This window comes from Peromyscus leucopus, chromosome 10 (assembly GCF_004664715.2).
Source record: "Peromyscus leucopus breed LL Stock chromosome 10, UCI_PerLeu_2.1, whole genome shotgun sequence".
NCBI classification, from domain to species: Eukaryota; Metazoa; Chordata; class Mammalia; order Rodentia; family Cricetidae; genus Peromyscus; species Peromyscus leucopus.
In genome coordinates this window covers 3,212,491-3,229,350 of record NC_051071.1, presented here as the reverse complement: position 1 = coordinate 3,229,350, position 16,860 = coordinate 3,212,491, and the positions used below count along the sequence as shown (strand labels likewise).

The window sequence follows — 16,860 nt, the reverse complement described above, 5'->3', positions numbered from 1 at the left end:
AAACAACAACAACAACAACAAAAACAAAAAACAAAAAAACAGAGCAGTTCTTTGTTGCTGGGCAGTTGTGGTGCACACCTTTAATCCCAGCACTCCTAGCACTCGGGAGGCAGAGCCAGGCAGATCTCTGAGTTCGAGGCCAGTCTGGTCTTCAAAGTGAGTTCCAGGAAAGGTGCAAAGCTTCACAGAGAAACCCTGTCTCAAAAAAACCAAAAAAAAAAAAAAAAAAAAAAAAAAAAAAAAAGGAACGACCAAGATCCAGCAGAGCTGAGCTGCATGATGGCTGCCATGCCACCTTTGGTTTTCATCTCCACCTGTTGCATACTTGAGAGACTTTAATATTTGTACAATTTGGGGATACTGGATTGATGGAAAATTCCTTATGAATCATTTATGCCTTCTCCCAGGAATGTTGCTTCTAAGCTTTCCCAAGACAGTCCTGAACATCCTATTCCCCGTTCTTTTAGGGAGATATCCTTATCTACTTGAAGGTCTTCCTTATGCCTTGGAGGTTGTGACACATAAAGAAGCCAAGTCTCCTCATGAAGCTATGAGACATTCTTGAAACATCTGTCCCTGTACTTACACAGGAACAAGATATTCAAAACAAAGTAAACTTAAAAAAAGATTTGGTGGGCTAGAGGAGTTGGCCACAGTTCAGATTACAAGCCTCTTCCCACTGTATACTCAGACAATTACATGGCATATACCTCTGCCCTACACAGAGACATAATGATGAGCAAAGTATGGAGTGGAAAGATGATAAAAAGAATGAGATGTCAAGACCTCCTTTTCTTAGAAAAGTTAGTATATACAGAGTCATGGTAATGTCATATGACTAAAGAACAACAGAATAGCAGGATCAGACATATAGGCAAATTCTGTAAAGATATGTGAACATTATATTGTGCCAGAATTTGAATAATAACTGCAGTAGCTTTGGCCTGAGGACTTTTCCTGGGCACTCTGATCACTAAGAGTTAATAATACACTACTTGGGACATGGCAATAGGCCCAGGGTGACTTGAAGATTTTGTTTTGGTCTAGTATCCTTGAAGCAACCAAAGCTACCAGCCAAAGAACCAGCTGTCATATGCTTCTAGATTCTTAAAATTGGGTTATGAAGTTAATGAATAAGAATGATAACTGTTTATTAATGATGTCAAAACTTGAGGGGAAAATGACTGGAAATGATAACTCTGTTCTGTCATAGTTTATTAATGATGACAAAAAGATGAGCAAAAGGAAGTGAAATACATGTCCAAAACCAAAAATGTTAAGATCTGTTTTGAAACATCATAATGTATCCCTGCTCACTAAATTCTGTATAAATAAAGCCTGTGAGAGATACAGGTTGTCAGAGTAGGACAAGCCACACTGAGATGTGCTTCCTCTGACCATCTCTCCTAAAACGAAACTAAGAAATGTCCCGTGTCTGATTCCTCCTGTCGAGGCTCTTGCATCCACCCATCTTCAGACCCTGCCCTCATCCGGAGCTGGACTCTGGCAATTTTCTTCAAGTACATGAATTTTTTACTATTGATACAGAATTCGAGAAGAATATATTTTATTTTTCATAAAAGTTTTAACAAAAATATATTTTTTCCTTAACTTAAAAATACAGTTTCAGAAAGCAAAATTCAGGCTGTTACAGTTCATTACACATTTTACAAACAGTAGAGGGAAGCAGTCAGTAGTGTGTGAAGCAATGGAGCGCTCACTTCAGAAGCTTGACTCTGTCCTTCAGCACCTTAAAAGTGGGGTTCTTGCTAATTTTCTTGTTGAAGATGGCCAGAAGCTCTTCCTCTGACATGTGATGGTCGCTCGTCACTGCATGGTACTGAGCTATAACCTTTACAAAAAGAAACAGATGTCAGGTGGGGAGGCCATGTCGTAGATGTGCTTGGCAAATCTACCTATCAAGGCTTCTTTGGGCATGAAGTATATGGAAAAAGGTCCAGATGTAGGTCAACATTACAAGATAAAAGAAACCCAGAAGCTGGTCACACAAGCCTGCCCTGCTTGTGGAGACCCAGCAGCTGCCCAGGTGCATACACAACTGCATGTCACACAGCACTACAGAATCAAAAAGAAGGAGGGGCTGGCAAGATGGCTCAATGGAAGGGACTTGCCTTGCAAGCCTGATGACTTAGTTCAATCCCCAGGGCCCAAAATGGTGAAAGGAGAAAACATATTCCTACAAGCTGTACTCTGACCTCCACATTTATGCGCACACACACAAATAACACACACACACACACACAAACTAGTAAATAACACAATAAAACTTTTTTTGGAAAAAGCACCAGCAATCATTTACATCAGAGAGAGCAAAGTGCCTGGAAAAATCACTTCTTGTCATTTCCAGTACAGTCAACTGTAGGCCACTGCATGCAGTCTTTAGACAGTCAGAGAGCCACCATGGCGTGGCTGCAGGATGGATGGGCTTGTTCTAGTTGCACACGTGAGCAGCTCTGAATGTCTGTCTGTCTGTCTCAGTGTTTCAGGTTAAACAACACACATATACTTTTAGAAATAACCCCTCCCCAGCTGTTCCATGCCTTATTTTTGTTTCAGGATGTACCTTTTTCTTTAACTTTTTGACTGAGATCTCATTGTCTGGAGCCTGCTTCAGAACGGCTTTAATGGTCCCCTTCCAGTTGAATTTACCTGCAATGCAAAGAATGATGCATAAGGCCTTTTTTGTCTTGTCACCCGAAGGGCAAAGAAAAAAATGTTTTCACAGTTGTGTGCTTCCTGGGAAATAACATGACTCTCCAATGAACAAGACACCCAAACTCTTCACCAGTAATGGGGACCTCTAGGGACCAACTATGTACTCAGTGTGGAGAGATGGTCCCTCAAGCATCATGGTAGGGACAACCTCCTGGGAGAAAGGATCAACAGCAACATTGAGCTGGGCATCCACAGAGACAGTGGGGTGCATTAGATACAGCTAAGCACCTAAGCCTGCTCTTGCTTTTCCTGCTAGGCCCATAGCTGAATGCCAGACTCAGCAAACCTAAGACAACATGGAAAGGTGGTGAGAGACAGACTGGCATTGTCTCAGGGCCTGCCATGGGGCAGGCTCTGTCTGCTCCATAGTCTAGATGTGGAGTCAAGAAAGCCAGTGACCTAGAAGGCCATCAGGTACAAGCCAGTCCAGTCCACACCCACAGATTCAGCAAAGGAGCAGAGAAAGGGGAGGCCTGGCCTATCACCAACACTGACAGCACAATCATTAACCCTAGGCTAGTGCCACAGCCTGTGTTTAACCATTGACCACTGCTGGCCAAGGTTGAGTTGGGGGCCAGAATCCTGCCTTCTGAAGGCCGTGGCAGGGACAGAGACAGTGTCATAAATGAACAAAAAAATCTGAACTTTTATCCATGGTGGTGGGAGAGGCCACAAGGGGGAACCCGCTTTGGCAGTGAAAAGAAGGAGGGGACTTTGACTTCCTTGCTCTACCTGGCAGCAGGAATACCCACCACCTTAAGGTCTGGAGAGAAAGCCAGGTAAGTAGGAAGTAGGCTGTGGACACAGGCCTGTAATCCCAACTAGGGGGGCTAGGCAGGAGGATCACAAATTCAAGGCCAGCTAGCCTGGGGTACAGAGTAAGGTCAAGGCCTGCCTGGACAACTTTGGTGATACTTTTGTCCCAAAATAATAGGAGAGGTCATGGATGAAGCTCAGTGATGGACTGTTTGCTTAGCACAGACAAGGTCCCATTCCTTTCAAGCCTTAATTGGAGGTGGGGGCAGGGCAGGGGGAGCTGGGTATGGTGGCACACGCCTTTAAGAGGCAGAAGCAGGCAGATCCCTGTGAGTTCAAGGCCAGCCTGGTCTACAGAATGAGTTCCAGGACAGCCAGGGCTACACAGAGAAACTGTCTCAAAAATAAAACAAAACAAATATATAGATATAATACATACATATACGATATATAAAGAAGTCTCAAAATTATAATAGTGAGAGAACAAAAACCCCAAATCCAACCAGAAAAGGGACAAAAGGCCAGTAAGAAAAGAAACAACTTAATCCGTAAAAGCCTTCAGTCTACAGTCAGAGAAAGGCTTCGAGAGATCTGGTTAAGCTCCTCCCATGGCTCCATCTCCCATCTGGCTCATTTCTGCTGGCAGGAGAGGGTGGGAGTCTATACAGAGGGTACGGGTTTGCCACTTCACAGAACTTTTAAGAGGAGCCCGTGGTCTTGGATTCTGACAGTACATATATGGAGAGCTTAATGGGGTTGGGAGGTGGCCATGGAGCTTCACGCAAGGAAATACTAGGAACAGACCCAGAGGCAGAGAGGGGACGGCTAACAACTGCCTAGACCTCAAGACATCTCTACAGGAGGAGAAGCTAGACAAGGCAGACGGGGCAGACAGGGAAGGCGGGAAGGGAACAAGCCTGGGAAACCCACACTGGGCTCCCTGCCAACTAAAGACAATATATCGCTGTGGTTTGGATCCGGAGTGCCCCCTAAAGACTGGAGCCCAGCTTGGAACCCTGACTATGTGGGACCCTAGTGAGTCTTTGGGTCATTGCAGAACTGACCTTCAAGAGGCTGTGGGATCTGAGTCTCTTTTTTTTCCCTTTTCGGCCTTTTGAGCAGCAAGGCCCTACCACAGACCCTAAATCATAGGACTAGTGACCATGAGTCAAAATTACTGATTTTATAGTTTGATCATCTCAGATATTTGTTTGTTACAGTAACGAAACACTGGCCAACATTTCTGTTTTCTACTCAGACTCTCCTTTTTCCTTAAGAGAGGACAGAGGCACCGTGGTACCAACCCGTAGGCCTGGAGCACTGGGTTCGCTTTAAAATTCTTAGCTGTGCTTCTGACGGGCGTGACCCTGAAGGGAAGTGCCTGCCTGCCTCTGGCAGGATCATCTTTTCCCTACCCACATAGGATAAACGCGGGGAGTGGTACCTTTCGTTGGAACCTCATGGTCCTCCTCGGCCTCTCCCTCCTCAGGCTGTCCTGGAGACTTCATCTTTTTCTTCTTGTAATTGGACTCAACTGTGAGAGAAGCAAAAAGGTTCAGCTGCTTCCGGGTACAAAAGCTCAGCACCAGCATGCCAGTTCCCTCCCCGGACCTCAGTCTGCAGGTTCTGTTATATGCTTGCTGAAGATGAGCAAGAGAAGGCTGACAGGTGAGGTCAGCTGGACCCCTACAGCTTCTGCCCTTCTCCCTGCCTGGTCCAGAATGTGAGGCCTAACACATTTCCCTGTACCCCAACTCACAGCCCCACCGAGAACTCAGTGTGCGGCGGGCTGAGCACACACCTTCTGAGTGTTTTCGCCGCTTCTGTTTTCCTGCCCCCATCTTGGCCTGCCCCTCATCAGCATCTTCCCCAGGGCCCCCGTTTCCATCTGCATCCTCTTCTGAGGCCTGCCCACCCCGGGCCCTCTTCTTTTCTGGTGGGCCGTTGGCCTCAGTGGTCTCCTCCCCACCAGCCTCATGTCCAGCCTCCTGGCCCTTCTTGCGCTTCTTCGGCTTCTGGCCCTTGAGGTTTTCCTGGTGGTTTTCTGACTTCAGCTCCTTCTTCTCTTTCTTCCTGTTCTTCTGTCGCTCCTCCTTCCTTTCTCTTTTATTCTTCTTTGCCTCTCCTTGTTCTTCCGTGGTGCCATTTGTTTTCACAGACGGAATCTTCGTGGGGATCTCTGCAGGTGGCTTGGCCACGTGGCTGGGTGGCTGCTGATCTTGCTCCTGATGAAGCAAAAACAAGAATTATCTAAGGATGTGGTCTGGCCACGCCTACTGTCCAAACTATACTGCTTATGACTGGGACACCAACAGCTAAGATTTAGCAATGCAAGTACAAAAGGAACAACAGCAGCCAACACCCCCAGCTCCCAGCCCACTCTGGAACCTGTTCTCATGATATTAAAGGTGAAAGGAAGCCAGACTGTGATTCTGGCTCACTGTCGCCCTTCATCTAGAGGAGGACACAACAGCCAGGTGTGGGGTGTCATGTTGTGGAATATTAGTTGAAGATGTGTTACATTTGCTTATGCTATGGAATATTTGTTTAATGATGCAAAGATGTGTTGCATTCTTTTACGTTACATTTGTTTAACTCTGTAAAGCTGTGTTACTTTGTCTGTCTAAAACACCTGATGGTCTAATAAAGAGCTGAACAGTCAATAGCAAGGCAGGAGAAAGGATAGGCAGGGCAGGCAGGCAGAGAGAATAAATAGGAGAAAGAGAGAAGAGAGGAGCAAGAAAAGGAGGAGGGATGAGGGGCCAGCCACACAGTCCGCCACGGAATAAGAAAGAAGAGATATACAGAAATAGAAAAGGTAAAAGCCCAGAAGCAAAAGGTAGATGGGATAATTTAAGTTAAGAAAAGCTCACTAGAAACAAGCCAAGCTAAGGCCAGGCATTTATAAGTAATAATAAATGCCCATGTGTTTTATTTGGGAGCTGGGTGGCAGGCCCCCAAAGAACAAAGGGTAAAAGAGTGGAAAAAACAACAACAACAACAAAAAACCCAAACACCAAAAAGCCAACTACAGTGTCAGGGAGCTGTAGGTAGCAGGTACCCAGGAGCTACTGCTTCATCTGTAGGACAAAGCACGTGTAACTGCCGTTTGTGGCTGAGTCACTGTGAGACAGAGTATGGCTGTGTGTAGTGCAGCAGACACAATGCAGGTAAGCGTTCTGTGAATGAGTACAAACAAAGGCACTGCACATCACCCTTCTCCAGATGAGATGGCCACCCTCAGCATGGACATGGACAGCTGCCAGCGGGAAGAATAGGCAGTAAAATCTGCTAGGGTCTGAGTGCCTCTCATGGGGCAGGCACTGAAGGTTGGGTTATCAGGGATGCTGCCCTCAGTGAGTCAAGACCAAACCTACCCTGAACCTTGTTAGCTTCCTGCCAACCATGTCACCACTTCCCAAAATGCTCCCATCACACACTACCTGTGTCTGCCAGAAGCTGAACAGATGGAACCACCTCATTTTAGACTTCCAACCTCCAAAAGTGTGAGCCAACCAAGCCTCTTTCCTTCACAAAGAGCCCGGCCTGAGTCACTGTAGCCCAGAAATCCAAGGCATTGCATGCACTGTGCTGAAACAGACTTCCTGCCTCCTTCTGTACTCAGGAAGAATGGGCAGCAGGGCCCTTGCGAACAGGTCCCCTTTCTGCTACATTCCTACCTTGATCTCTCAAGATGTATGAGGACAGGCACTGAACGGCTGTGAGCTGTGGGCCTCTGCAGAGGGAGGGATGTGGCTGCCTCAGGTGCTGAAGCCTGGGCTGAGGCACCCACAAGCATGACAGCAAGTTCCACTCCTCAGCCACTTTCAAATGACATGGGATAAGTTACCCAGTCAGTCCTCTCTGCAATGCCAAACTGAAGGCAAACCGGCCTTCACTTGCTGCACTAACTCAGTGCCTGGGAGGACTGCACCGGGAAGCAGACCAACTAACTGCTGAGGATTTCTCAGAAGCTGACAAGGCTCCTGGGGAAAAGAGACTTAACGAGAATACAGAAACAGACCCAGGAGGAGGAATGGGAGACATCCTTCACCCTTTTCCTATGACTGTCTTCTTCTGCTAAGTTATTAAAATGTATTAGCCAGCTCCCCACTGAGATAATGAACATCTGAGGTGACTAGCTTAGAAAACATTTATCTCAGCTGATGATTCTGAAGGTTCCTATCCAAGACTGAAAAGCTTTGGGTCTCAGGCAAGGGCACGGCAGTGTAAACCACTCATGTCATGAATCAGAAAGCAACGAGAACAAGGAAGAGGCTGAGATCTCAACACCCCCTTCAAAGGCATGTCCTCAATGTCCTAACTTCCTCTGACCAGGACCCACTTGGGTCCTTGCTAAAAGCTCCACACCTCCCAATAGTGCCAGAAGCTGAGGATGAGCCTTTAACACGTGGGCCTTTGGGGACATTCAATACTCAAACTGGAACACGGGACCAGAGTGCCAGCGCCTTCCACTCCCCTTCCACTGAGCTTAGCCCCAGTCTCCAGCTGGGGTCAAACCAGCGCACGGCCGCAGGATGGAACACACAGAAGTTCCTGCTCCGGAGCGATGCCTTGCCCAACTCTTTCGCCTTTTCTTCACCCCCTTTCCTCTCTGCCCATGCTTTTTGCCCTTCACAGCGCTAAGACTTGGCTTCTATGTAACCCCTCATCCACTGCTGTTTCCACCACACTAGCTCCACTGAGGCAGGGCATCACCTGATGATGGCTGTGGCCATGGCACCGCTGCTAACTCACGGGAGAAGCTGTACACCAGAAATAGAAACCCCCACTCCTGCTACACCTGCAGTGAGAGGACATGCCTAAGCCACGGCTACAGCAAGCCAGAGGCCCTTTGGTTCTGTAGACAGTCACTGGGCAGAGGGGGGTGGCTGCTGGAACCAGCCACTGCTTAGCTATCGGAACACAGCAGGAGTTGACTGCTCATTTTCTTCAATTTTTTCAAAAGTTTATGAATTCCAGAGAACTAGAAAAAAGTCAAAATCCCACATCTGAACTAAGCAATTTCAAATCTTTGAATTTGTTGTGAAAATAACAAACAACCTTTTAAAATTATATGTCACATTCATGTCCATTAAATGATAAACGGTTTTAAGATTTCAATGGTCCATTCTGTGTGCTTGTGAGACAAGTGCAAGATATACCATAATGGTGAGTTTCCTTTTGATCTCACTTTGCCGCTCAAACTAACTTTCCCTTTTTGTGTGTGCACAGATACAGGAACACTGGCTTGTGTGTGTATGTGTGGAAGCCAGAAGTCAACATCAGGTATCTTTTAAAGCCACTTTCCACCCTATGTTTTGAGTCAGGGTCTCTCACAGAGCCTGAAGCTGTTTCTTTAGGCTAGACAGATTGGCTAACAAGTCCTTGGGATCCACCTCTCTGCCTCCTCATCGCCAGGATTACAGACAAGTACCGCCATGCCAAGCTTGTACGTGAACACCGGGGACCCAAAGTCAGGTCGTCATGCCTGTGCAGCAAGCACTGACTCGTCAGAGCATCCTCCTGTTTACAAACCACCAAGCAAAGCGCCCAAACAGGATGTACGTGGGTAGCTGGAAATGGACAATGGAACCAACAACTTCGGTGAAGAATAGCAAGCCAAGTCCCATTCCCATGGTCCACACCCGGGGGCTCTCTGCCCAATCACTTTCACCAATAGGTGGTTAATGGTGCAAATGCTCTCCCTGTAGCAGAAGCAGGCTCAGGCTGACTGACCATCCACTATTTATAAATACCCACAGGAACACCATTAACATGCAGAGTCTGGGGCCCCACACTCTGGCTGCAAGATGGGATGCCCTTAGCCTGTTTATAAATTTCTTTCACAGAACCAAGTCACTCCTAGACATTTGAGGTCTGCAATAAGTAAGGAATAAATAAAAAGTGTATGACAGCACGGATGTTTTAGATTAGGAAACTGAGGATCTGAGGCTAAATAATGTGACCATGATCAAACACACAGAGCACAGCTGAGTCCAGAATCAGATCAGCCAGACATCAAATCCCAGACCACTCCCATTCACACAGCCCTGGGCTGTGCCAATCATTCCAAAGATTGGTCCACTGCAACGCATACAGGCCGAATGGCTGCCTCTGCACACCAGGTGCTCCCAGCTCATTGCTGCCCATCAAGGAGAGAGCAGAGGCTCTGTGGAAATGCCCTCTCAACCTCCAACACAGCACACCATTCCGTTATTCCCAGCTGCCTGTCATACCGCAACTGCAAAGTGGAGTGGACTCACACTGCTGGACGCTTCGGAGAAGATGTTCCACACCTGCTCCAGAACAGAGTCGCTGTGCACTTTCAGGCTGTTCCTCATCCAGTTCTGCAGACACAAAGAGAAAGCCACTGTCCCCTCTGACAGGTCACTGATGGGCCACACCCGGGTTTGGGAACATCATTTAAATCCATACCTGAAACTTTGCCTTTTTTCTGGGAACATTGTCAAAAGCACTGATTTGCTGCAAAAGTTCTCGAACCTTAGGGCTGACATTGGGTTTCTTTATTAATTCATTAATTTTCTATTAGAAAAAGAAGAAAATAAACAACTGACATATTGGCATGGCCAAGGGGCTCTTACCTTCGAAACCAAGATTCTGTATTTACATCTATGTGTAATGACAAAAATTCCCCAGTTCCACACAGCACTGAAATCCTGGCCAATGTTATTGGGCAAGAAAAAGAAGCCAAAGCCTTTCTAACAGAAGGGACAAAATCAGGTCAAATATCCACAGGCAGTATTTGAAGGAGGCAACCAGTCAGAACTAACACCTCGTTCAGCAGAGCTGCAGAATACACAATCAGTTCTTAAAAGGCAAGCTGCATTTTTATACACCAACAAAAACAACTCAACTGTGAACAGTAGGAGATTCCATTTCCAATATAACATAAGGAACAGACTAATTAGAAAAGCCACAACCAAAGAGAATTATGAACTAAACACACTGTTACAAGAACCAAAGAGGGCATTAATCTCATGGACTGAGACCACATTAAGATGCCAACCTGAAAGTCCTGGCAAAGTCCAGCTGTATGTGTGCTCTAATTCACATGGAACCCCGAGGGACTCCAAAGGACAAAAATAATCTTGAAAAATAAAAGGTTTTTTTGTTTTTTTTTTTTTTAATTCAAAACTCACTACAAAAACACAATGATCCAAAGAGTGTGGTACTGCCACAAAGACCGCTGGAAAAAGCAGGAATAAGCCCCCGAGGATATAGTCAAAGGGTTTTTGACAAGGATGTCAAGACCAGTCCATGGAAGAATGGACCCCCTTCTAGAAATAGTGGATCCTCACACGGAAATTGGACTCTTACCTATGTTACATAAACATAACCCCAAATGGATCAAAGATCTAAACTTATAAAATCTTAGGAAAAAAACTTTCTAGATAACTAATCTGGTAATGATTTCTTACACATGACACCAGATAGACAGCATTAAGGGTCAGCAGGATGGCTCAATGGGGAAAGGGGCTGTGTGGAGGTCAGAGGACAACTTGTATCCATCACTTCTCTCCTACTATGTGAGTCCTGAGGATTAAATTCAGGCTAGCGGACTTGGTGGCCAGCACCTGTATCCTGGCTGAGCCATCCTGACGGCACTATACACATCTTAAAGGTTTCTGCAGCTGCTCTAAGCCCTTCATGAGGTCATGTTAGGAGACGCACCTTCAGAGAAGCCAACACCCCAAGTTCACACTCACACTCTGCCATTCAATAGGGGAACTAGTAATTTGATTTTCAAGAAAATGCAGTCTCCACAAAGGTGACATCTGTCCAGCGATCTCGCCTTCTTTCAAGTTGGAGCTCAGCACTTGGGTACATATTTTCACTTTATTTAACTAGAAAATTCCTTACACTTGTTAAATCGTTTACTTTGTTCAGAAGTGACAGGCTGACACAGCTTAAACTGTAAGGTCTCTACCACAGGGAGGGCACCTCTACACGCTTCAGTCTCAGTTTACAGCCAAAAGAAAGTTAGCAGGAACCCTCGGATACTGTGAGCGCCATCTGTACACACATCAGCCAAAGATAAACAGAGCACAGTTTTATCTTTCTCAAGTGTTCTGACACTTCTGCTCCACCCGAAGGCATGCTGTCACTGGGGCTTGTCTGCACAAGTGACACCTCTCACCGAACCCCCAGAAGGAAGCAGGCGTGGGAAGTGACAGGCTGGAGAGAGACCCTTACCTGAATCCACGCCTGCTGCTTTGCGTCACCTTTGTGCGTCTTGGCTTCGTAGTCTTTGCCTCCGTACTTCTGACCTTCACTGATGCACTTCACGTGGCTTTTGTAGTCATCGCCCCTGCAGAGAGACCCAAGTCTCATCACTAGGCTGACAATGTGCAAGTGGCACCCAAAGACAGCACACTGCTTACCGTTTGTGACTTTCCACACCCGGCCATCTGCGCACACAGCCTAATTCTTACCCTCATTATTCTGCTTATTTGATGCCTTCTTCAAAGCAATGGGAGCTGACAGAACCATAACAAAGTACCACCCCCTCCCCCATACACGCCCACTAAGTCCCTTATTCTGAGTGCTCACTTCCTTGCATTGGCTAGTGGAAGCAAAATGCCAGCCAGGAAGCTGAGTGATCACATTTTCTCTAAAGACTTTTTTTTTTTAAACTTGATGGTGCTGGGAACTGAATCTAGGGCCTCATACATACCAGACAAGATATCTGCCATTGAGCTATAAACTATGTGCTCCCAAAACTGTATGCATACTAAGTGACACCGAGTACCCAGAGGACAATACGGGGGAGTCATTTATCTCTTCCACCTTGGGTCCTGAGAATGGAACTCAGGTGGTCAAGCTTGTAGGGCGGGCACTTTAAACCCCACTGAGCCACCTTGCTTGCCCCAGATTCTCTAACCAAGAGGACCCTGTCAGCCCTTTGGTCTTCACTTCAACAAGTCCTGAAAATGAAATGGCGCTCCCTGAAGAGTCACGCCAAGTTTAGTCAGCAGACCAGAGGCCTCTTTCTTGGTCTCTGTCCTCATTTCACCCCTCTATTTTCCCAAGTCTGGTGGGGTCTGGACTTCTATACTCGGATCTTCAGGAATGATCAGAACTTACCAGAAATCTTTCCCACAGTCGATGCAGGAAAGACATTCACAGTTTCTGCAGACAGATACGTGCTTTTCCACCTGTACTTTCTTCACTGATTCACCGCATGCATTGCATGTAAAAAATACCATTTTTGGTTAAATGGTTAAATATTCTATCTGAGACAGGTTTGAACTCTTGCCCTAAAAACCAAAACAAGATAAAGGTAATTATAATAAGCTGAAACTCCTCCCAATACATGAATTCCACAGTAAAAAGAGCAGGCTCAGAGCTTACCCATAATCTTGGAGAAGTACCCTATTACCAGTGTCAGAAAAACCCTCAGTGTTCAGCACAGGCCAGGAACTATGCTCAGGAGCTAATGTACTGAGCCTTCGCAACAAGCTTACTCAGAGACACAGGGAGTAAGGAACTTGCCCAGGACACCGTAAAAGGATTTAAACCTGACAGATTGGCATTGGCAGCACAGATAAAGCTTTCACTAATGATCTTAAGCACCCCTCCCCCTACATAAAATGTACAAAATCAAAGAGGTGACGAGCGCCACAGTGCAGGTGTGCAGTGCAGATTGTTACTGCGACTGCAGCAGCAACAAAGCAAGGCAGTAAGCATTGGAGCTCAGCAGGCGGAGAAGCTAAAGAACAATTCCAATGAAGACTAAAAATGATTCCCACATGCACGGTGATGGAGTCACAAATAAACTGAAGACATCCTCTTGGCCTCAGTGGACAGGGACAAACGAACACTTTCCATTAGGGCTTATGCGCATCAGGCAGGAAGAAAAGTCCTCCCAAACCCAGGTGTGCCAGCCTCCCTAAGTGCACCCAGCACAGAGGGCATCTGCGCGCACACACACACACACACACACACACACACACACACACACACACACACACAGAGCCAGTTCATGCTGCATGCATGCTACTGTACTCTGCAAACAGGCTTTTAAAGTGCTACAAATGCCACGGTAACTTTCCATGCTTACATAGCCTTTTAATCACTGGACTCGAAGAGAACAGTGCTGTTCTTACTAAAATGGGCTTTGTTAAGTCCAAATACTGAGAGCTGCTGAACCCAGAACCCTCCTCCCTCAGTGTAAAATGAAGCTGAGGAGCAAGTGAACACACAGGACTTGCTTCTCGGTTTCTTGTAAGAACTCCTCAGCACCAACAAGCTGCACTTGGTTTACAGTGAATTCTCAAGCATGAACCACCCATTCCAACCCCCACCCACACCAGTGCTAGTGAGGTCATGCCAAAGCAAGAACAGGAAGGACTATTTTCTTCCATTGAGCCCTGAATGGAAATGTACACCCAGGTGAACAAAGTCCCCCTGCCTTGTGGGGCACTGTTGAGACACTGGTGCATCTTATTCACTAGGTACAAACTGCAGGTCCTGGACACCAATGTGCCTCCCTCCTTGGCTTTCCAACAGAGCTGATCAGCAAGGGAAGGCATGTGGACAGCTACAGCCTGGCACCAACGGTCAAATGAACCAGACAGGACCACTCTAGGCCACGCAAGTAATGTTGTCTGGCCTGGTTTTTGTAAAGACATGTGACAGTCACTGCTCAGGGAGCTGGGACCATGTTTAATGTTTCCCACAGCCTGGCTTCTGAGATGCTTACCATCACTGTGCACAAGGCAGATAGATGGAGGGTTTTTTTTTGTTGTTTTTGTTTGTTTGTTTGCCAGACAGCAAAGGCAGCAGTTCTGCTGCATAGGTGAGAAAACTCGGGAACAAGAGCCGACCTCAGGTGTCACCTAGACTGGACACTCTTACACATTTATGTAAGAACAAGACAAAAGTCGCTGATTAGATACTAAGAGATGGACTGCCACCACAGCACAGGGAGCAGCTGCTGCAATTAGCTAAAGGACACACACACACACACACACACACACACACACACACACACACACACACACCAGAAAGCACTTCCACAATGAGGCTGACGAAGAAAACACCCCTCCAACCTCCGCCACCGAGGACTGCTGTTTCTGGCCAAGGGAGGATCGAGCAGCAAACCCTGAGAGCCATGGGTCTGTTGGTTGGGAAAGACCAGAATGAAAGGCCCCAAAGAGCACTGGAAACAAGATAGAGGAAGTGACAAAAGTGGTGTGCCAAAAAGTATGCTTACAGCACCTATACAGAACAGGTCCCTACGGTCAGGGCACAGCGTGAACACCAACTCTGGGGAAGGCTGGAATCAGGTCATATGTCCAACTGAAACATCAGTCTGGAGCCACACTCGACTGCTTTTCTATCCACCTGATATGAAAGGGGAAACAGTGTGTCCACCTGCTAGGCTAATGAGATAAGATCTGTAAGGAGCTTATTCATGATCCAGGGAGGACAACCCAGCCCCAAGGGTCACCTTGGCTGTGCAGCACATCCAATCTGGGGAAAATATCTTCCGTTTATGAGGCGTATGCAGCACATACTACAAGGAATGCTAAGGCTCACATCACAAAAGCCAGCTCAACTGACCGTCCAGCAGGATATTAGTCTTAGTCCAGGCCTAACAGCATCACAAGTGTGGAGGCTACAAACTACCAACGGAACCCTGGGTAAGTGAAGCCAGCAATGTCCTGTGAGGTTTCCAGTGCTGTGCTAAATAAATGCTGTGACCAAGAGGTACCTGGCAAAGCCAGAGGTCAACTTCAGGAGTTGCCCACCCCACCACACCCCCCTCTTTTTTCTGAGACAGGGTTTCTCTGTGTAGCTTTGGAGCCTGTCCTGGAACTTGCTCTGTAGACCAGGCTGGCCTTGAACTCACAGAGATCTCCCTGCCTCTGCCTCCTAAGTGCTGGGATTAAAGGCGTGCGCCACCACTGCCCGGCCCATGCCTTGCTTTTTAACCTGGGTTCTGGGCAAGAGGATTCAGTTCCTCATGCTTGCGTGGCAAGCATTTTACAGACCGGATTACCTCCCCATTCTTAGCATACTTTTAAACTTATGCCCACACACTGACTAGATTTGCCCTAAAAACAGCACATCTTAAAGGCCAGGCTGGCAAATCCGTGTAGCACAAGATCCAGTGAGCAAGACACTGCTCCCTTTAAACTTCAAATTCTCCCTATCTATGAAATAGGGACTCAGCCGGGCGGTGGTGGTGCACGTCTTTAATCCCAGCACTTGGGAGGCAGAGGGAGGAGGATCTCTGTGAGTTCGAGACCAGCCTGGGCTACAAAGCAAGTTCCAAGACATCCAGGGCTGTTACACAGAGAAACCCTGTCTCAAAAAACAAACAAACAAAAAGAATAGGAACTCAACGCACTATACTAGACATAAGCCCCTTCCAGGAGAACTCCCAGAAATCACAAGTCCAGTGCAAGACCAAAAAAGACAAACATACATCTCTCTACCTTCCTGGGACCTGGGGGAAGACCATGAGTCAGGTACCTGTTTCCACCGAAGCTCAAAGAATCCAAGCTATGCTTCTGCCTTGCGGTTCGAGCCTCCCCACTACAGCCTCACCTGAATAACTACATGTGTCAGGTACTATGGTAGACACACCAGGAGTCTGGCACAATTTGAGCAAACCCGTGTCCTAGGCCCTCAATGGCTAGAAGTTAGGCTTGCAGGCAACACACACCCCTCTCACCTCTCTCTCCTAGGCGTTAGTTGCTGCAGGAAAATCCTGACATTTTCTGAGCAACTACTATATGTCAAGCTCTCTACCCCTGTAATCGTCACACACACCCCAAGTCAGGTTCTCTAGCATCCCTTCTGTACAGACGTGGAGCCAAGCACAACAGAGTTAAGTAGCTTGTAGCTAGTTGGAGATTTGGGGATTCGCGCGCCCTTCTTAGGTCTTTGGTCCTCTGTGCTATCGGAGCCCTCAGGGCCCTCCTCAGGAAGAAGAACCTTCTCCCCATCAGGCAGCAGATCTGCAGCCCTGTGCTGTGGGGACCAACCATGCCATCTGGCCGGCCCCGACAGCCTCTCGGACTAAAAACCGGGACGCAATTTCTCTCGGAGCTCAGGACTCCAGCCTTTGCCCGCGAGCGGGTCCGCAAGGAAGGCGGCCACGCCGCCATTGCCCTCCTTCCAGGCCCCGGGCTCCAAGCCGCCGCCCTTACCTCTCAGCAGACTCTGCCAACGGTCTCAACCGGCTGCCGGGAGCACGTGGAGCCGCCGCAGCCCAGCGCAGCGCGGCCACTGGCTCTCCCAGCTCGCCCGCGTCGAACTCACGCCCGGCCGGCGCGCGCCAATGCGCATGCGCGTCGCGGCCACGCCCCGGACGGAAGTGACGGCGCCGGAAGC

General features: G+C 47.6%; 1 protein-coding gene across 3 annotated transcripts; it reads right to left on the bottom strand.

The window, feature by feature from the left end:
• Positions 1–1,543: 1,543 nt before the first annotated feature.
• On the bottom strand, positions 1,544–16,831 carry Lyar (Ly1 antibody reactive). 3 transcript variants are annotated; one of them, XM_028882367.1, is made up of 9 exons: positions 16,677–16,831; positions 12,601–12,773; positions 11,710–11,824; positions 9,931–10,038; positions 9,759–9,842; positions 5,294–5,717; positions 4,937–5,026; positions 2,585–2,670; positions 1,544–1,852 (listed from the first exon to the last, which is right to left on the bottom strand). In XM_028882367.1, the coding sequence occupies exons 2-9, from the start codon at positions 12,720–12,722 to the stop codon at positions 1,718–1,720; spliced, it is 1,164 nt and encodes a 387-aa protein (XP_028738200.1). In that variant the 5' UTR covers positions 12,723–12,773; positions 16,677–16,831; the 3' UTR covers positions 1,544–1,717. The 3 variants fall into 3 exon arrangements, with proteins under 3 accessions (XP_028738200.1, XP_037064790.1, XP_028738201.1); XM_037208895.1 differs by having other exon boundaries at positions 1,551–1,852; positions 9,732–9,842; positions 16,677–16,816; XM_028882368.2 differs by lacking the exons at positions 9,759–9,842; positions 9,931–10,038 and having other exon boundaries at positions 1,551–1,852; positions 16,677–16,816.
• Positions 16,832–16,860: the final 29 nt, after the last annotated feature.

Coding starts and splice junctions, on each gene's coding strand:
- Lyar (XM_037208895.1), bottom strand. CDS start 12,722: ATGGTATTTTTTACATGCAATGCATGCGGTGAATCAGTGAAGAAAGTA. Junction 5,718..9,731: donor CACTCCACTTTGCAGTTGCG/GTATGACAGGCA, acceptor TTGCTTCATCAG/GAGCAAGATCAGCAGCCACC. Junction 2,671..4,936: donor CCATGAGGTTCCAACGAAAG/GTACCACTCCCC, acceptor TTTGCATTGCAG/GTAAATTCAACTGGAAGGGG.